The following is a 21,651-nucleotide window of genomic DNA, read 5'->3' on the forward strand; positions in this document are numbered from 1 at the left end:
ATTTGAATCACATGCATTTATAACGGCCAACTAAGTATAATGTGCTCGCTATCTCCTCAACCGTCGTAAAAACGCGGCTAAGTTATTAGTCCAAAACCATGTAAATGCGTCCTCGATCACTACTATATAAAGGGAGAGATGTGGACAAGGCTAAAGCATTCGACGTAGAAAAAACAAAACCTCCGACTCTAAGGAGTTGAGATGGTTTCCTCAATGAAGCCTCTCTCCTTGTTGCTTTTGCTTCTTCTGGGTGTTGCCACTCAGTTGAGTGTTGTGAGAGGGGATTTTGATGGTGGTGGCGAGTGCCGATACCGGTTCCGCGGGTGTAGACGCGGTCTTGGTGGCGATGGTATTGGTGGTGGTGGCGGCTTCGGAGGTGGCGGAGGGGGTGGCGGTGGAAGTGGCCATGGAGGAGGATTCGGAGCTGGAGTAGGTGTTGGTGGTGGCGCAGGGGGTGGTCTCGGAGGCGGCGGAGGGTTTGGAGGAGGAGGCGGAGGTGGTGGTGGCCTTGGAGGTGGAAGCGGACAGGGTGGAGGATTTGGAGCTGGAGGAGGTGTCGGTGGCAGCACAGCGGGTGGCGTCGGAGGTGGCGGGGGATTCGGAGGAGGTGGCGGCGGCGGCGGCGGCCTCAGTGGTGGCAGTGGTCAGGGCGGTGGATTTGGAGCTGGAGGAGGTGTTGGTGGTGGCACAGCGGGTGGCGTCGGAGGTGGTGGGGGATTCGGAGGAGGTGGCGGTGGTGGCCTCGGTAGTGGAAGTGGTCAGGGTGGAGGATTTGGAGCTGGAGGAGGTGTCGGTGGTGGCGCAGGGGGCGGCATCGGAGGTGGTGGGGGATTCGGAGGAGGTGGCGGTGGCGGCGGCGGTCTTGGTGGTGGAAGCGGTCAGGGCGGAGGGTTTGGAGCCGGAGGAGGAGCTGGCGGTGGAGCTGGAGGTGTGGGAGGAGGGGGAGGATTCGGCGGCGGAGGCGGCGCCGGAGTTGGAGGCGGCTCGGGACAGGGAGGAGGGTTTGGTGCTGGTGGTGGTGNAGGTGGCGGTGGCGGCGGCGGTCTTGGTGGTGGAAGCGGTCAGGGCGGAGGGTTTGGAGCCGGAGGAGGAGCTGGCGGTGGAGCTGGAGGTGTGGGAGCGGGTGGCGGCCATGGGATCGGAGGCGGTGTCGGAATTGGCATAGGAGTCGGCATTGGTGTTGGATTCGGAGGCGGTGGTGGCGCCGGAGTAGGCGGCAGCGGCGGCGGCAGACGTTGAGCATTGTGCAAGCTCTATTGCGGCTTATTTACACTCTTGTGGTCAATTATCTATAATCTTCTCTTCCTTCGAAAAGCTTTGTAATGGATTGCAAAATACAATTGGTTTGTAATGGAATTAAACTAATTAGTGTGAAAATTTTGCTGCTTATTTGATTATGCACTCAAAAAATTTAACAAAAAAGTTATTAGACATTGGAACATTCCTTTATCCAATCAGGCTAAAATAAGCAATTACATATTATTCTTCACATACTTGTAGAATATGCATATGCAATGCAAGTGTCACGAATAGGTTTCATTTTGACAATTATACCCGCTAAATTTTATCAAATAACTTGCGGATCCCCCGCCTCTATCGAAAGTTACTGACTACAGCCTTTTTGACAACAGAGCCCCAAAAAATTCGGAAATACATAGTACAAGTCGAAAACCAAGCAAACACAAGAAAACTAATAATAGACACTCTAGGACTCCACAAATAGGAATTCATCCCAAAACCATTTATGAAGATTGATAAAAAAAAATCAGCACAAAACTTTTACATAAATTTTAACCGCCTAAAGAGTTACAATAAATTAATTTAATCAGAGTCAAAACTGGGATTGGATGATACGGAAAGAAAAGGCAAACATTACAAGCCATGAGGAACCGACAATGCAGATGAGTCCTTGAGAGTCTTCCGAGCGCGCCAGTAGACGGCATTTGCCGTCTCAGACGTCCCCGCCTAGTACAGCAAAAAAAAACACATCAAAATGTGAAAACAGAACTAAAATGAGCTACATAAAAGAACTTAAAATAAATGAAATAAAAAGAAGAGGCGAACCTTCATTTCCATTTGATAGTAATTTCTCCACAACTCCTTGTTTTGATCATAGAAGGATAGAGCTGATTCATACAACATGCGGGCGTTTGCGAGGGCATCGCTGTTTCCCATTGATGCGAGGTTCCATTCGAGCTCTATACAGTGTTTAAAGAACTTGAGACTAGGGCGAGGTAAAGCTAGGAATCTGTTCGCAAGTGGCACTCGGTTAGGAATATAGCATTTACATGTAACTTGAAATTACAGAATAGCCTTATTGCAGAATGTGGTGATTGATTCTTCATAAGAGAGTTCCATAAGAAAAAGATGAAATAATATCTTCGTACATTCCACAGACTTTGCACCATGTCACAAGCTATAAAATTTTAAGTGCCTTGAACAGAGAAATTTCAGTCTCAGCTTTATTTCTAAACATTCAAAAAGTCCTAATCGCATCTATTCCTTCTGAAAGTCTTCTCTCCTTTATAATCTAACATCCTCTTATAAGTCATTATAGTTTACCGAGTTGGGCTCTGGGCTCTCTCCTAAAATAACCTTACAATTCCTACATGTCGAATTATCTACTCTACTGGCAAAAAAGGCTGTTACTCCCATACACATTGATAATATTCACATATTCTTCCTAGTGTCATTACACAGAACCTAGGTTCAAAGTCCGAACTGAAGACACATGCCTAAACAAAAAAAGGCGGTCTGAAGATGAAGATGATTCAATGCTGTTAATATGCAAAACTTGGGTCAAGGACACCTGTTAAACACTGAAGGGAAACATAGCCACAAGCAGACAAATCAGAAAGCCATTTACTACCATCAACACAACCTAAGGCTTTGTATTAATTTACTTTGTCCATAATATAGCTAACAATTTCCTGTCAGAACAAATAAATCCAGATCCTGAACAGGGTCCCAACAACCTAACTTATTGGTCACTCAATGACCATAAGCTAAATGAATGGAAGTTAGAGAGGAATAGAATAATGCAATTTATTTAAACTTGGAAACCAGTCCAAGATCAAATATTAAAAAAGCACTACTTATGAAATTAATAGAACTCGAGTTCCACCAAATTACAACATTTTAAAATAAAGAGATAAAAAAGCGCACCAATTACTAGTCACTTGCAGAAAACAAAGCTGAACATACCGCTTGTATGTCTCTCTTGCACGCTGAATGCCATCCCTTTGAAGAACCCAGTTCACGACAGCAGAAGATATGGTAGCAGCACAGTCACTGCCACCATCTTCTGCCACAGATAGGATGATAACCTTTACCAACTTCTCAAAATATTCCTTGTTATTAGAGAACAACTTCATGGCCTGAATATAACATGGCGTTAATTAAAAATAATGATCCAGCAACTTAGAAATAATCACCAAATAGCTTTAATCAGATAGTCACCATAGCTTTAAGTATTATAGCATTCAGACTCAACCTGATTTACTAAAGTATAAAGAAGCTAATAATTCAACAGAAGTTATCCAAGCAGACAATGAAAACTTGATTCATTGTTGCAATTGTTGAAAACAATAGGATCGATTTTATCTTTTTACTCGTGCTTGCTTGAGCCAAACTAGAATAAATCACATTCTTTTTCATCAGTTCTAGTGCACTCTTTTATGATTCCTATTATCCAACTTTTTGAAGGATTTCTATGGTCAACTCCCCATTTTAGTTACACCCATTTTAGTTACAAGTCAGTTTTTAAAACTCTGACAAAGAAGTCTTCAAACCTGAAACTTACTAGGTTAGAATTCACAATAAAATGGCCAACGTAACTATCTATACCACATCAAATCTGTCAGTAGTAATACAAATAGTAAGTGATACAACTATAAAAAACTCCAAATTACTTGAGAGAACAAGTCAAGAGAATATGTGAAGGCAGGGTACCGTTTATTAAATAATAACTATATATCCCAATGACAATAGCAGAAAATGCACAAAAAGATGATATTATAGCACAACGTACAAATACCCCCCCAGCTCCCCCCCACCCCCCTCCCCCAACCAACACACGCATATCACAAAGAGATGATTACAAACATTTTTTGGCAGCTTAATATCACAGTCCACAATTAGAGCTCCAAAACATGCAGGAAGATAGATAAATGAGTGTGAATTGCATACCGTAAGCCACAAGCTCTCTGCTTCAGAAATAGACGTGTTAGTCAACGCATGTTTCAGTAGATCAAAAAGTCGGCTCAAGTTGTCATTGCTCAGACAAAAAGATTTCTGTGTAAACCACTTCAACTCTATGGAACTTCTGAGAGCCCACAATTTTGCAGCATCCGAAAGTGGCCCATTGCAAAGCTTCTCTGCAAGATTCCTTGCTTCTTCTAATCTCCCAGTTTTCAAATAAAACAAAACATACTGGCAAGCAAGTTGTTCAGATAGGCATTCATTTAATTCAGCCTTTTCATATAACTTCAGTATAGATGAAGTGAACTCTGAAGCATCAAGCCCGACATTATTGAGGAGAGAAACAGAATCCTCTTTGTCGGAAAATAACATATCTGACCAAAACTGTGCGTACAAAGAAAACATCTTGGTGGTAGGCAATAGTTTCAGGGCCTCCTCATACACCTATAACATTCAGTAGTAAGAAGAGTTGTACAATTGATCTCTGACATTTATATTGACTTTCTTAAGGAAAAAAAGAATTATGAATAATGCTGACTTAAATGAATAAATTAGACCAACGAGTACACTTACTTTTCCTTAAATCTAAAAATAGGGTGCGGGTGCAAACAGTTAAATAACAAAGAACTAGAAATTGCAAAGAGGCTGTGGAAAGAGACCATGAAGGAATGAAAAACGAACAAATGTAGACTGCCGGACATCAATGCATTGATATTAGAAGTTGATATGGAATTTTGTAAATTTTTACATATTAGATTATATTACAACTGAAACAATGTAGTCAGCCCTCTCTCACCTGAACTGCTTTGTTCAACTTGGAAATAACTTCTTCTCTAGATAAATCCTTGCGATTGAGGGCATCACTTATCTGAAACCTAGCAATCCAATCCCAATAGTCTTCATCATGAGAAAAATCTTTCTTGAGATCATCCAATACTTCCACCTTCAATTCATCAGAATGCGCCAAGTCCACACTATCCAATATCTCCAAGAACTGCTTCCGTAAACTCATACTTGTTGGAATTGCCTCTATGGCACCATGATATATAGTTTGAAGAATCAACAAACCTTGCTGCCAGAACAAATCCTCTTTCTCCTCCAATGTGCCTTCTTTTGGCAGAGCCTTGCCCTCCTCATTTAGAGGCATGAACAAATCCTTGTTTTCTTCTTTCCACTGATCAGATTCATTACTATTCCGACCCAATGTTTTCACATCCTCTCCAAGAGCAAACTTTCGAGCCTTCAACTTGTTTAAATAAGTGAGCTCCATGCGAAGATACTCAATCCATAAATCCTCCGACTTTGGACAAGCCCTGAGACCACTTTGCATGAGAGCACGAGCTGCAGCTACATTTAGGTTCTGATCAAACTCCCATGCTGAAGCATATATCCAAAGTCCAGGAATATTAGGATGGAATCTAATTGCTTGCACTAGCACCTGCCATTAAAATCCAAATCATAAACTAGTAATAAAAAAAAGGTTCCCGCAAGATAAGCGAAGATCTCAATAAGTTGAATTTACCCAAAAAGAGAAGGATTTATTTTTATGGCTACCATCGATCAATAAGTAAAAGAAAATAGCTGTTTGCATGAAAAGCACCAAAAATAACAGTCAAACAATGAAAAAAGTACAGTATACAATAAAATCTAAAAATTCTCACCAAATAAAAAGCAATTCAAAAACTATAATAAAAGGTAGAAATGTATGGAACTTCCGTGAACTATGGTCCACTTTGGAATGACTACCCAACCTTTAGAAACTTTTATTTTGATATCTAACCTTTCAATTGTTCCATTTGGATCATTTGAGGCTCTTCTATTATAAAATTTAGGTGCATTGCTTGCTTCATCAGAAATGTAGTCACGTGAATCTTGTGAAATACTATCAGTCCGTTAAACTAAAACAATGCCTCCAAATTCTGTCTCAAATCATATGCATTGAAATGTTAAGAAGTGAAATCAAAACTTCTAAACCTAGACAGTTCTATCAAAGTGATCATACTTCAGTTAATTTCCATAACAATTAAAATGATTTCATCAATAACAAACAATTCAAAGTCACTTCAGCTAAGAAAGTAGTTCCATTTCAATCGAAAACTTAAACAAGCAATAGAAACCATAAAAGCTCGCAACTTTCCATACCTCCTTCATCCGCCCATGTCGCCGCTCCCTACAGAACTCGAGATACTGAAACCAGAGATCCAAATCCCCCTTGTATCTCATCGTCGCCAACCTAAAAATCCCCAAAATCCTCAGAACCCCGGCGATATCGGACACCGACTTCTTCCACTTCTTACCCTTCTTCCTCTTCTTCCCCCTCTTCCCCTTCTTCCCCTCGCCCTCGTCGTCGTCCTCCTCCTCCTCCCTGCGGAGCTCGCCGAGGATCCGGCGCTTGCGGAGGTCGCGGAGCGCGTCGACGCGGCGCTCATAGTCGATGTAGGCGAGGTAGTCGTGCTTGAGCGGGGAGGGGCGCTTGAGGCGGAACTCGAAGTCGCGGCGGCGACGGACGATCTCGGTGAGTTCGGCGCGGGAGAAGAGGCCGCGCCGCTCGAGGTCGTCGAGCTCGTCGGCCATGCGCTCGAGCCTGAATTGGACCACGTCCGCCATTGTCGAGCTCGGTGGTGCGCGCGGGCGCTAGGGTTTCGCGGGAGGAGGAGGAAGTGGCGGTGGAGGAGGATGGGCAGGGCGAGGGTTTTGGGAGGAGGGTTCTGGGATGAGGGTTTTGGATCCGTCGAAGTGTTTTAGCGGGTGTCCAGACCATTATACAGTAACGGGTCGGGTCTATGTTTAGTGGTATCGGTTTGTACCCGGTAAATGTAGCAGAAAGGGTCGCCATTTTTAGCAATTTGATACGTTTGGTTTTGGTTAGAAAATTTGAATTTAAATTTTACTTAGCACCAAAAAAATGTGTGAATTAGAAGGAATTTTTTTCCAAATAATCCTAACAAATATTATAATTGGCTATGACCGTACTAAAAAATATTTTTAACAAAATAACCCTTATTTTGCCAAGTCAGGTGGTCTTGAAGATTATTTATTAGGATCTTTTTAATTTGTTAAGCTTGTACGTGGTTTATTGAAATTTTTATATAGTTATTAAAATTATATATAAAAAATAGGATAAAATGAAGTTATTAGGATTGTTTGTGAATTATTTGAATTTTTGTTTGATTGTTAATATTGTGTAAATAGATTATTAGAATTTTTTAGACTGTAAAGATTGTATAGAATTATATATGAAAAATATATAAAAAAAAATATCTTAATAACAAAAAGATAATAAATGATTCATCGTTTTTCTGAAAAATTTGAAATACGGTGAATCGTTTACCACTTTTTTAGAAAATTTGGAATGCGGTGAATCGTTTACTATTTTTCAGAAAAATTTTGTTGAATCGTTTATCGCTTTTCTAAAAAATTTGGAATACGGTGAATCATTTACAACTTTCATGAAGACAATGAATGATTGATTGTCTTTAAGAAAAAAAATATACCGGATCTCCTACACGACAAAATGAGGATTAATTGGCTAAAAAAAATTTCATAGAATTATTTACTCAGTTAGAAAATTTTATAGAATAATTTCGAAAAAAAAAATCCGAATCAGGATATATGAACATCTTAATGTGAAGAATAAAAATAAGAAAATAAAAAACATGTTACTTACAAGACGTTACCCACAAGATTACATAAGGCATGTGAACATGCACCTCCTAAAGACTATTCATCTGTCACATTCCAAAATATCATATAAATGTATCAAAAATAATTAATTATATATATGTCAATATTTAAGAGGATCCAAAGTATTAATTACAATGTGAACTCACTTCATACACTATTTCATACACTCTTTAAACCATTAATAAAAGAATGTTCTTTCCCTCTTGTTTCACCCTTTCTACATCAATGTTTCATGTTTGTTTATTTAAATAATTAAAAAAAAAGTCTATTTCATACTGCCATTGGACTAGTCACAATGTGAACTCACTTCGATCTATTTGTTTTCTTTTTTTCCTTTTTTTGCAAAAAGTATGGATTAGCTTCTACTAAAAGCTAGATCCTTTTTGAATTTGGTCCCAATATTCTCAATCAATTTATTCAAATTCCCCATCACCTTAAGTTGTAGAATAGTAATAATATATATATATATTCCCTACACACAGGATAGTATTCTTGTATACCATCAAATTCATGCTTGGTTTTTTATTTCACCACGCTAGCGTTCTAACATATACACACCTTCTAATTGCTTCATATTTTCAGCTAAATTTAGTTTTGAAAATTTAAACGAAGAGGATAATATGCTATCTTTCTCTTTAAAAAAGAAAACCATAAGTACGTTATATTATCATATTCTCAAAAAAAAAAGAGAAGATGATATTAAGATTTATTTCTATATTTTTTAATTTTTCATGTACCCACTATGAACTTTCTTTAATTGTTAACAATTCTGAGTGCTCATATTTATCCCTTTCCTATTGACTACTTTGGCCAAATATAACGACTTTGGTTTCATACGAATAATCATCTAAAGCATTTCATGCAAATTAAAGTTACATACATACTTTTGACATTCGTAGCAATTGGAATTTGAACCATTGTAAGCTGAGGCATGGAGATAAGCAAGCAATTTTCTAATGCTAGTTATCAATGATGAATCATGTAGATCAATATATTTTAATAATAATAATCTTAAGAGGGTTCCTTAGTTTATTGTTTAATGGCTTGAATCCTCATTATTTATATGTTTATTGTCTCTTTTGTTAATTTTTAAGATTAATATTATTTCTTTTCTTATTGCATGCATGTGGCATGATTCATTTGTTCTCCATCATGCACACATATAAAAGTATTTAAATTATTCATACATTATGTTCCTATGATATGAATCTTATGTTATAGATGATATGGGTTGCATAGGCAAAAGAGATTTAGATCATGGTGATCACCTGAGTTAACTTAACCCGAATGGTTGAAACATGGTTGGAGTTGTGAGAATCAGCTTGGGTCTACATCAAGTGAGCTCGATCACTTTACAACTAAGGTCCAAGTTTATGGACCTTTTTGAGATTATCATGCCAATCCTTTTCCTTCCCATCCCCACACAAAATATAATAAAGCTGTTTGGAAGCTGGAAATTGAATCTAAAGTGAGAAGGGGAAAAGATTATTGAGCCTGAGAATTTCTAAAGGCTTTGCTTCTTAATCACACCAAGAAGTGCATGGTCCTTGTTCTATGTTATTGACCTATGTGTATTCATTGATTTTTTATTTTATTTTTTTTTTTTGAGAGAGAAAGATAGTATATTATTCACGTCGTTCATTTTTTTAAACATAAATTTAGTCGAAAATATAAATTAATTAGTTTTTGAACTTTAAATCTCGTGTACCAATCATTAAATTTTTTTGTTACTTGTGCTAGTGACGGTTGATTTTGTGTATTAATTCATTGTTAGGTATAGCTGCATACATTGCTATTTATATCCAAGTTGCAACTTTGGCATATGGGGGTCCACAAAGGAGAGAAATTAAACTGGTGGACTAGGTCTACCACATGTACATTGAACCGCCGTATCCAGGTCAATGCTTAATTATTCTACTACAGGAAATATAGATCTCACGAAAAGACGCACTAGCAAATTAAAGTATCAACTTTGGGGGTTTATTTTTACTTTTAAAATATATAAATGTGCAAATTGTAATCTTAAGTTCAATATGTACTTTTTTTAATTATTTTTTAGAGAAAAAAATTGCATAACCACCCAAACTTTACCTAAACTGTATTTTACTTTGTCAATTTAAAACGGCAAATTAATCTGGCACTTGAATAATTTATAAATACATTCTTGTTGTTGATTTGGTTGGATATCAATAGTCACGTTGATTATACATGAGCTATATTTTGAGTAACAACTTTGCCTTTTTAATTACGCATTAAGTTGAATTCTTTAGTGAACTTCTGGATAAATTGTGTAGTGGATTGCAATAAGGTTATTGTTCAAAAACTAAATTTCAACTGCTATATAAAATTGAGACAGTAATATACAATTTAGCCAAAATTCAAGTTATTCAGGAGCTTTGTTATCTATTTCTTATTTAGTCTAGCTACACAACCCTATATAAACTAAAATTAGAGAGAAAACCCCCCTATGAGGGGACGGATAAATCTATCGCTTATTGCATATAATGCGAATTTTAAAGCAGTGCTAAATAATTGATTAAACCACCCTCAGTGAAAGGATCCTGTGTAATTTTTTGGTTCATGGTACACGCGGTAAACCCTGTCCACCTAGCAATATTTTCCGCGTAAACTCCACTACAATCCACGAAGAAAGAATACAATTCCATTTCTCTCACTCCCTATATAAAGCTCACTAGCTACACTAGACTCTTCAATCCCATCATCAATACAAGTTTTAACTATATAACCACCCGTAGTGTACGCATGGCAACCTCAGTCCATTTCCTACTCTTTATTATTATCCATGCAACACTTTTTATCTCAACAATCCCCTCTTTATCCCATGCAAGAACCCTACCTAACGCTAACAACGACAACAACAGCTCACTCAATGATAGTAAGCTCTTCTCCTTAAAACCCGGTGGCCACGGCGGAGGCGGGGGAAGGGGTTTCGGGGTAAGCGTGACCCATAACGGGTCGGAGATCACTATCGGTGTCGGTGGTGGCATCGGTGGAGGGATTGGTACGACCCGCGGTGGCGGAATTAGTGCAGGAGGCGGAGCTGGTGCCGGGATCGGAATCGACGTAGGAAGACACGGGGTGGATATTGCGGTCGGTGCCGGCGGTGGTGGTGCGGTGAGTGCTAATAACGGGAGTGTAAATGTCGGTGGAGGCGGTGGGGGCGGTGTCGGTGTGCATATCGGGCGGGGCGGGGGTCAGTGTTGGGAGGGGGGGCGGCCGGTATGGACGGCGGCAGTGGTGTTAGGTGGTGTGGCGGGGCACGCGGAACGGGAGTGAGTCTAGCGAGTAGGGCTGGGGGCGCGTGTGGAGCGGTGTGGGGTTACAGGCGAATGCGAGGCGGAGTAGTGGAGAAAGAGGCGCGGAGGGGGAGCTGGCAGACGGGTCAAAGGCAGGGTCCTTCTGGCGAGCGGCGGCGGACGGCCATGGAATTATTATATATTGTAGTACTATAGCTAAAAAAAAATTATACGGAAAACTTCTCAATAAAGAGGCATGCAGTTCAATTAATCGATCATCACATAGGAATTTCAAAATATTGATGACCATATTATTAGCCGTATCTTCTTGAGAGACGTAAATCCATGTACGTGTGTGTGTATATATATATATATATATATATAAGTGAAAAAGGGAGTTAATTAGGTTTGATGATATGTATGCACCTGTATGCATGTATGCACCTAGAAACTTCAAATAGTTTTGATGATTAAATTAGTAGTCTCCATGGTTGTATGTTGCAAATTGTGATGTACCTTTCGCAGTGAATCAGCAAGTGATTTATGCTGTGAGTTTATATTATTTAGGCATTATAGTTTTTTTTCTCACTTATATAACTAAGGAATCATAGATATTAAGATCTTTCGAGGCACAAAGATTAAATTCGTAACTTTCAATAATACAAAATATTTTCATATCAAAAATACATTATATTGGCCAGATACTATATTATAGCATCAAACATGATCTTAATTTAAGTATGACTTACCGACTATCTCTAGAGCAAGTAGAAAAGAGCTCGGTGGTTGGTATCCGAAGTTTCAAATTCGAATTCTAGTTGATTCACATTTCTAGCTAAGCTTTTTTCTAAAATGAAATAAACAAAGCAATTTAACAGGACCTCATTTTAAAACCATTATAATTTTTTTAAAAAAAATAAAATAAACGAAGCAAGTGGTAAAAGGCATTATAATTTTTCCTCAGTTATATAACTAAGAAATCATAGATATTAAGATCTTTCTAGCGTGCTACATATCTCTCTCAAAAAAAAAAAAAAAGTATGACTTCATTGACGAGCGATTTATCAAGGACCTCGTTGGAACCATTTGGCATATATACACTATACACCAGAATTTTAAAACTTCTTTCAAATTAAAAAATGTTTTGTTCGATTGAAGTGTGGATTTAGCTGGGGAAATTGCGAGTGAGAATGAGACGCTCCTTAGGCCTTACATTATTTTTCCAATTATTATATATTTGATTTTAATGTGAAGTGAATGAATGAAAAGTAAGTGGGATATGAAGAGGGATAGTAAATAACATTACTGTAATTTAAATTTTCTTAGTCTTTTTGCAAATGGTGATTTTTCATACTCTTTTTGTAAGTCATCTTTGTCTATTTTCTGAAATTGTTTGGAAGCATATAGTTACTATTATTGTAGATATAATAATTTTATGTGTAGCTGATTCTATAGTTTGCTATATTTAGAATTGCACACGAAGAAGCTCAATTCCAGCAGATAAAAAGTCTAAAACATTATTAATTCTCTACAAATTATTAATTAGGGTTAAATAATAATTAGTATTACATAATAAACTGTATTAATTTGCAAATTATATGCTATGCGATCCGAACCAATCTGACGCAACCTGACCCAACCATGCAACCCAATCCCAATTCTGGTTCTAATCAAGCACCCAACTATGAGATCCGATTCAATCGACTCTTCAAATAGGCTCCATCAACTAAACCAACCAAACCACACGACAAAGCGAAGTTCCCGCCGTTTCACTAACACTATATATACACACTCCCCAATAAAAGACGTCCAAACCCTCAAACCCACCCTTTCACTCCCTCACTTCTCTTCGCCCCCTTTTCCCCTCCGACCCCATTCGCCGCCATGGCTCGCCGAGCTCGGAACCCCGTCAATGGTGCGTCCCCCAAAACCCTAGTCCCCCTCTCCCTCTCTCTCTTTTTCTCTCGCTCCTCTCATCTCTCTAATTCGCTCGTAATTGATCCCCTACAGGTAGAGGGAAGAGGAAGCGCGGTGTCAAACCGTGCCAATCCTCCGATGACGAGGGTTTATCTTCCACCTCCGACTCCGATTTCGTCGTTGGCATCGACGAATCCGAAGAAGACGAGGACGATGATGTAGAAGAAGCCGCTGCTCCTCCGCCCCCGCCTCCACCTATAATGATGTATCGTCGTAGAGGAAGAGCGGAGAGGAAGAGGAGGAGAGGCGATGACGAGCCTCCATTGATATGGGAGGCGTGGGCGGAGGAGAACTCGAAGTGGATCGATGAGTTTGAGCTGGGAAGAGGTGGCGGCAGTAGCAAGCAATCCGCGGTCGAGATAGTCGATCCGGCTCCGGATATCCTCCTCCCCCTTTTGAGGTTCCAAAAGGAGTGGCTCGCATGGGCTTTGAAGCAGGAGGAGTCCAACATTAGAGGGGGAATCCTTGCGGACGAAATGGGGATGGGTAAGACGATCCAAGCCATTTCCCTTGTTCTTACTTCGCGTTATCTCCGATCAGAGAGCATCGGTGTAGTAGCAAGCTCTGATTTGCCGTCTACATCATCGTCCTCACTTCCAAGGACCAAATGCACGCTAGTTATTTGCCCGGTAGTTGCAGTGATACAGTGGGTGGGTGAGATTGAGAGGTACACTGAGAAGGGGAGTGCTAGGGTTTTGGTATATCATGGCGCGAAGAGGTCTCACACATATGGTGATTTTAGTGACTATGATTTTGTATTGACTACTTATTCTACAATAGAGTCTGACTATAGGAAGTATGTTATGCCGCCTAAGGAGAAGTGCGAGTATTGCGGGAAGAAGTTCAATTCTAATAAGATGAGAATTCATTTGAAATATTATTGTGGTCCTTTTGCTCGTAAGACAGAAAAGCAATCTAAACAAGTGAGTAAGAAGAAGAAGTGCTTGGTGAAACAGAAAGGGAGTGCTGTGTCGGTGAAGAATGAGAAGGGTGGAAAGAAGAAAAATAAAAAGAAGGCCAAGACGCATGATGATGCACTTCATCTTAGCTCAGAAGAAGATGTTGACGATGAGAAGAAGGGTTCTGAGAAGCCATCTGAGCCACTTAATGATAAAAGGCAATCGGTTCTACACTCGGTGAGATGGGAACGTATTATTCTAGACGAGGTAATTTTTTTGATAGCAATATTTCTATTTATGCTAGTGTGGAAAATCTCTGATAGCGTGTTGCCTTGCCTATCTGTCATATTTTTGTATCTTGATAAATTATTTTGCCTAATGGTTCATAGCAATAAAATCAGGGCAGGTATACATGATGGCTAATATATAGGCCATTAAGCCTGCATTTTACTTTGCCTATCTTTTCAATCACCTTGAAGGATTTGTAAAGCTGTGAGAAATCTTGCCAAATTTCTAGTTTCGGTTCTTAATTCCTGATATTAGAGTAATGTATTAGTGCATTTTATTTTATTATCTGAGCAAATGAAGGGGACTTGGGTGGTAAGGAAGTTTTACAAATTGAAAAATCTAATCTTCACCACTGACAAGAAATAAGTTCTTATTCTGCGCTCATTTGGGCCATTGGTTGTCATTTGCATTTGCACATATTATTGCTATCCCTTCATTAGACTGAATAAATTTGCTTTTGATTTTGATCCATATATCGTGGCGCTATTTTTTCCACAGCTTGGTTTATTGAACTTCACCTAGTTCACGCTATTTTTTCCGCAGCTTGGTTTATTAAACTTCACCTAGTCCATGTTGCTTAAAATAACTAGTTTTCCTTGTGCATCCTGATGCAGGCCCATTTCATAAAAGATAGGCGTTGTAATACCGCAAGGGCTGTTTTTGCATTGGAATCTCAGTATAAGTGGGCTCTAAGTGGCACTCCTTTACAAAATCGAGTTGGAGAACTGTATTCTTTGGTCTGTAGCTATAATTTTGAAGCTAACAGCAATTGAAATCTTTAATCTTATGCATTGTTGATGCTTTTTTGACAGGTTCGATTTTTACAAATCTTCCCCTACTCCTTTTACTTCTGCAAGGATTGTGATTGTAAAGTGTTGGACTATGGGTGAGTCTTTCAATTTCTTGTTGACTTGTTGTTTGAAAGAATTTAGGTTAAATGATTCTTATCTTCAGTATTGAATCAGTATGTGACTTTTTCGAGTGCGTTGTGTTTCTGTGTAGCCTTGAGTGTACTTGCTTGGCTCTAAAAGTATGAAGGAAGCAATTTCTACTCTGTTGATGTTGAGTTTTTAGCCAGTTATAATATCTGCTTCTTCATTAGACTTTTCTTGATATCAATTTGTGCTTTTGCTCATGCTATGTTGCTGGCAGAAGGCTTATATGATATTGATGATAATGATGTTCTAATCTTGATTCTTTTACTATCAGAGATGCATTGAACCTTTAACTTCTTTTTGTGAGCGTTTCTCCATAAGGAATTTTTTTTGCAATATATCTTCCTTATTAATTTCAATGTGCTAGTTAAAAAATTTAAATGAGAGTTTGCAGGATTATTATATGCACATATTTGGTTTCTGTCTTTCCTGAAAGGAAGCATGTACAAGATAATCGCGATTAGACAATAGAAATTACTTGGAATATTTCCTGAAATTGTGTCATCCCACATCATGACAAATTAATTATGTGATGGTTCCTGCAAACAAATTATCATTGTCTTTTTTAAAGTTTCAGATTGTACGTGCACCTGAAATATGATTAAAGTAATAATTTGAGATAATGCTAGATATCAAGTCTACCACAAATCTTTTTTTCTTAATCTTTATATTCTTTGTCAAGTGGAAACAAATACAGGTATATATTGTTAATTTTTCTTTTTCCTCCCTCCCTCTCTCTCTCTCTCTCTCCCTCCCCCTCTCCCTCTCTCTCCTTTTGGACATTAAAAGAATGCTTGCGTTTTTTTTGTTTGTGCAGTGCTTCAAAGGACTGTGTCAACTGTCCTCATTCTTTTGTGAGGCACTTCTGCTGGTGGAACAAAGTGAGCCTTTCTTTTGGGTTTCTTACTGATTCAGTTACAATAATTGGTTTTCTGATTGAGATGTAACCCTACCAGTACATATCCAATCCAATACAATGTGCATCCATGGCTCCTGAAGGCGGAAGAGCCATGGTTTTGTTGAGAGAAAGACTTCTAAAAAATATAGTGTTGAGGCGCACAAAGAGTGGGAGAGCTGCAGATCTTGCTCTTCCACCAAAAATTGTAAGTTTGTTGGTTTCTTATTTCATCTTTTAGGAAAAAGCATTTGCTTTTACTCAGTTTTTATGCCTTCTGAATAAATCATAACAATCACTCATTTGAATGGTTTTGCTAATTTTATAGGTTACTTTGAGGCGTGATTCTCTGGATGAAAATGAACAGGAATTCTATGAAGCATTGTACACCCAAAGTCGTGTACAATTTGATTCGTGCGTTATCCCTACCTGTGTTCATTTTTATAACATATAAAATAGAATGTTAGAATTATTCTTTATATCTGTTGGTGGTACTACTCTGGAAATTAGATGCAAAATATGTTTTAAGTAGCTAAAATGTCACATCTTGGTCAAGCAGAATTAAGATTCCTCATGTGATTCTCTAGAGAATCCTTTTTTAAACTTGTGAGACTATTGACTTTTTAGGCCTATTTTTGGTAGATTAAATGCATATTCATTACTATGTAGATGCAATGTAGTATTGCAGATCTGTACTTGACAGAAGCAATTTTCTTTAAGACTTTAAGCCATAATACTTATGGATGTGACATCCTAACTTAATGTTTTTCCAAGGACATGAAGAGATTTTGCTTTTGGTTCATACAAAGATGCTGATTTCAAAATTTTCTTAGCTGCATGAGAAGTGGAGAATGGTGCTGGTTACACCATAGATTTTGTCCATAACGAGAGTTGGAAGGATCAGAGAAGGGCAACGCTTTCTCGTCTCTCTGTATAAAAGGAACTCGGCATACATTCACGTATTTTATTCTGATAGTGGCGGGTCGCTAGAGGTGCAGCAGTATATTAGATGGGTAGGAAAAATGGTTTTACTATTCCGAAGTTTTCTTTACTGGATACTGTTGAGTAGCAGCTTTAGCAATGAGGCATCAGATATCTGAAACCATTGACAAAAGCCTGGCTTGTACAAGCCGGGAAAATTTTCTAGTGCGGTTCATTCTCATGATTGAAAATTTGAAAAGTGAACTGAATAACTTACATCCGGTAAAAGATAAGTACTCAAAGAGGAGAGTATGCCAAATTTTATGTAACTCATCTTTTAGTAATCCTCCTATGCAGAAACCATACGTTCTTTGTTCTGTCCTGAACTTGATAACAACGGATTCAAATTGCATTGTTGAGTAGCTTTTACTTTAATTTTTTTCATTTGAAATGAATCAACTCTGTTGACATCTTAACTTCCCTTCCAGATATGTGACGGCTGGAACCTTGATGAATAACTATGCCCACATTTTTGATCTTCTTACTCGGTTGCGACAGGTGTGATGCATAAGAATGACCGTGCTTAGTTTTGGAAATATTGATGATTATTTTGTATGCTTTAGGTTATGTTTTTCTTTTGGTTACTTTTTTTGGGGGGGATTATCATTTTTAATTTTCAGAAGTTGTCAACAGAATGCCTATTACATTAAGAGAGGGATGTTTATTTATACTGGCTAAGAAATCTCATCATCACTGTAAAGTGAACATGGTAGTAATTCTTATCTTATGATTCCAGGCAGTGGACCATCCATACCTTGTTATCTATTCTAAAACTGCAGAACTACCTGATGGAATTAAAGATAATGATGGTATGAAAAACACTTGTGGTCTGTGTCATGATCCAGCAGAAGATATAGTGGTAAGAACATTATCATCTCCTGTTGCAAATTGCACTAAACATGTGTCTTAAAATAATGCTGATATTTAACCAGCCAAATGCTTTATTCCCAAAATCATTGTTCTTGCATCATCTTTCTCGTTCAGGTTACCTCTTGCAAGCATGCATTTTGCAAGGCTTGTTTGATAGATTATTCTGCAAGTCTGGGGAATGCGTCATGTCCCACTTGTTTAAAACCCCTTACTGTTGACTTAACAACAAGAAATTCTGGAGAAAAGCCGTCGGTGCCAGCCATCAAGGGTTTTAAGCGCTCGGGAATTTTGAGCAGGTTAAATAATATTACGGACTTCAAGACAAGTACGAAGATTGATGCTTTGGTAAGATACTTCTTTCTCCAACCCACCTTCTTGCTTATTTTTTATTGTCTATTTTGTGTTTCTCCCATGGTAGTAAATGCATGTACTTTTTAAGAATCTGCAACTGCTCAAGAGGACGAAAAGTTGTATATTTGGTAGATTAAGCTTCCAAAGATAATTTTTCTCACCTTTTACTGAAAATAGGCCCAAGTTATATGATGCTATGCCATATACACACATTAATGACTAATGAAACATGAGCTCTCATTTTTTTTTTTTTTTTCTGGAATAAGTTCTCTTGGTCTTTTTTCTTGATGGCAGAGAGAGGAGATAAGAAATATGGTTGAAAGTGATGGCTCTGCAAAAGGAATTGTGTTCAGCCAGTTTACATCATTTTTGGATTTGATTAATTTCTCTCTGACAAGGGTAACCGAACTATCATTTGCCACTTTTTATTTCATTTTCCGTACATGCTTGAACTAACGTTACATCAACTTTGCAGTCCGGCATCAAGTGCGTTCAGTTAGTGGGAAGTATGACCCTTTCCGAGAGAGAGAAAGCAATAAGGGCCTTCACTGATGACTCCGACTGCAAAATTTTTCTTATGAGCTTGAAAGCTGGTGGGGTAGCTCTTAATCTCACTGTGGCATCTCATGTGAGTTATTATCTTCGTTATGTGGATCTATTCCCGATTGAGTAAAAAATGGAGTTTCTCCTAATATCTCTAGCTCCCTATTATTTTAAAGTAGTTGTATTTATTCTGACACGTTTCATATTGTGAAATGTGAGGAACAGAGTACTGATAAACCATTGACTATGTGGATTTTTGTAGGTTTTCTTGATGGATCCATGGTGGAATCCGGCTGTCGAGAACCAAGCTCAAGATCGAATCCACCGCATTGGACAGTATAAGCCAATCAGGTGCTTAATAAAAGCTATGCATTCTCATAAACATCCCTTCTAAGACTCTTCCCCATAGTCTTCAATAATCCTATTTGCTTCATTCAGAAGTGTGAGATTTGTAATCGAGGACACGATCGAGGAACGGATTCTGAAGTTGCAAGAGAAAAAGGAGCTTGTTTTTCAGGGGTAAGACTGAATTGCTACATACTAATGACTTTACTGTTGATTCGTAATTCCCTGCGTATTAAGGCTGATATAGCGTTTGCAATGTTTATCGTGAAGCACTGTTGGCGACTCGGCGGATGCTATGGCAAAACTGACTGCAGATGATCTGCGGTTCTTGTTCCATACCTAATCAGTTTAGTTGGAACACAAAAGAAAAATGGAAGAAACTAACAAGAAAGCTTCTTTTTGAATATAAATGTGATTTGAAAATGGTAATGCAACTATCCATGAATTTTCATTGTTCAACTAATGTCGGCCTAAAATGCTTATATTTCTAGGCCAAAATGTTTTGTCGATCACTTAGTATGGTGTAACCAGGGTAGGGTATGAATGATAAATCCTTCTATTCAAGGCTTACCCTTTTGCCGTGTCTCTTTGTCAGAAACTGTACATAAAACAGTTACTTTTAACTTTTTGGTTTCCTGAAAATTGTCTCTGGAGATCTCTTTGATACTCTTTAATCGTCAAAAGTAGTCAATAAATCTCTTTTCAGCATATTGCCGGTTCTTGAATTATATCACTTCATTATTTATTTATACATAAAAAAAGAGACAGTAAATAGCTGATTTGCATCGATCATATCTCGCAAAATTGGCTAAAAGTTTGATGGTTCTTATTCAAGGCTTTAAGTTTGAAGTTTAATTATTTTGCCTTCTTAGTCGAGTTTATTTTTTAAAAAGTAAAATAAATAAACTAGTCGACTAATTGAAAACCATCCACCTAACCGATAATAGGAGAGCAGTGGACTCACCAGTCAACGTGTTCACATCACATATTCTCCAACAATTATCTTTGTTGAAACTTCTTTTTACCTTTTTTCCCTCTGTTTTTGGGGATCATGACTGCAGGCTCCTTACCCAACCTCATCCTAACCACTAACCCTTTTTTTTTTTTTGAGAGAGGGAAAGGTAACATACTATCTGTTTTGTTTATTTCATTTAGAAATAAACTTAGCTGGAAATGTGAATTAAATAGGATTCAAACTTGGATCTCGGATACCACCCATCAAGCTTTTTTGCCACTTGTGCTAGGAACGGTCGGTACCACTAACCTATTATTATGCGAGAAGGCTGAAGGCTCGAGCTTTGTAACTATGCACGTGCAGAACTCAAACTACTGCAAACCAATAATTCCTAAGGATAAGAAGCACTGTTGAACCACTGTTCAAATGTGGTACTTCCTACACGCTCGGAGTCGGAAGAATCATCAGAATATGGTCAGACATTTGGATAGGAGAAACCACTTTGAGAACCCTGTTCCCGACTATCTTTGATAGAGTACGGAATAAAGAGGTTACAGTCTCTCAATGTTGGTACCGCAATGGCTGGAGATGGCGTTTCATCTGCAATGGTTTTACATCGTCCCTATCAGCAGAGAATCGCAGACTGTTGGCGTCGCTTAAGGCCCTACTTCAACCCTTCAGCCCTATTAATTCGCCGGATTCGGTTAACTGGCGCTGGACATCGAATCAAATATTCACCGTAAAATCCACTTATATGTTTCTCACTGATGCTGGGCAGAGAGACCCGACGAGTGCCTTCATCTGGGCATTGAAAACCCCTGCTAAAATTAAAGTGTTTATTTGGCTACTTCTACGCAAAAGAATTCTTACGGCCGATAGACTGCTTGCTCGAGGTCAATGGGTGGAGCAAAACTGTGTGTTCTGTGCTCTTAGCGCGGAAAGCTGTGATCACCTCTTATGCAACTGCGTTTTTTTCAGATACCTTATCCTATGTGCGGACAGTTCGGCAGTCCTCACGGAACTCCCCGATGACGTCCGGGTTCTCTGGTCTACGGTTTCTAATATTCGCGATGTTTCAAATAGAACTACAGGTCTAACAGTTTTAGCGGCAGTCTGGTGGGTCGTCTGGACAGAGAGGAATCATATTATCTGCCGAGATAAATTTTCCAACCCCTCTCGGGCGGTTGAGCGCGTCAATCTACTGCTGGCCTCTTGGAATGATTTTCTTTGACCACCTGACCTCCCTTGCTTTTTATTTATTATTATTATTTTTTTTTCCTTTCTCTGCTTGTCTCTTTTCGATGTATCCTTTTTTGTAAGGAAGCCCCGGCTGCTTTCATCCTGTATGCTTAGTTCATCTTGCCTAATGAATGAAGCAGGTAGCTTGCTACCTTTTTCTCAAAAAAAAAAAAAAAAAAGCACTGTTGAAATTGAAGGCCCAAGACATTGAGACAAACCCATGAAGAGCGTG

General features: G+C 38.6%; 3 protein-coding genes across 4 annotated transcripts; 2 read left to right on the forward strand and 1 right to left on the reverse strand.

Annotated features, from left to right (window-relative positions):
* Positions 1,540-6,918, reverse strand: LOC109713402 (U3 small nucleolar RNA-associated protein 6 homolog). The gene is made up of 6 exons (XM_020237464.1): positions 6,343-6,918; positions 4,997-5,638; positions 4,189-4,644; positions 3,205-3,377; positions 2,065-2,248; positions 1,540-1,965 (listed from the first exon to the last, which is right to left on the reverse strand). Exons 1-6 carry the CDS (start codon positions 6,805-6,807, stop codon positions 1,873-1,875), a joined length of 2,013 nt encoding a protein of 670 aa, XP_020093053.1. The 5' UTR covers positions 6,808-6,918; the 3' UTR covers positions 1,540-1,872.
* On the forward strand, positions 10,648-11,181 carry LOC109713278 (glycine-rich protein 5). The gene has a single exon (XM_020237278.1). It carries the CDS (start codon positions 10,648-10,650, stop codon positions 11,179-11,181), a length of 534 nt encoding a protein of 177 aa, XP_020092867.1.
* LOC109713515 (DNA repair protein RAD16) lies at positions 12,964-19,933 on the forward strand. Of its 2 annotated transcripts, XM_020237640.1 has the most exons (15): positions 12,964-13,056; positions 13,152-14,284; positions 14,920-15,042; positions 15,118-15,191; positions 16,058-16,121; positions 16,197-16,343; positions 16,464-16,549; positions 17,545-17,614; positions 17,853-17,975; positions 18,101-18,331; positions 18,632-18,736; positions 18,813-18,965; positions 19,143-19,231; positions 19,319-19,399; positions 19,496-19,933. In XM_020237640.1, exons 1-15 carry the CDS (start codon positions 13,026-13,028, stop codon positions 19,566-19,568), a joined length of 2,583 nt encoding a protein of 860 aa, XP_020093229.1. In that variant the 5' UTR covers positions 12,964-13,025; the 3' UTR covers positions 19,569-19,933. The 2 variants fall into 2 exon arrangements, with proteins under 2 accessions (XP_020093229.1, XP_020093230.1); XM_020237641.1 differs by lacking the exon at positions 14,920-15,042.

This window comes from Ananas comosus, linkage group 7 (genome assembly GCF_001540865.1).
Source record: "Ananas comosus cultivar F153 linkage group 7, ASM154086v1, whole genome shotgun sequence".
NCBI lineage: Eukaryota > Viridiplantae > Streptophyta > Magnoliopsida > Poales > Bromeliaceae > Ananas > Ananas comosus.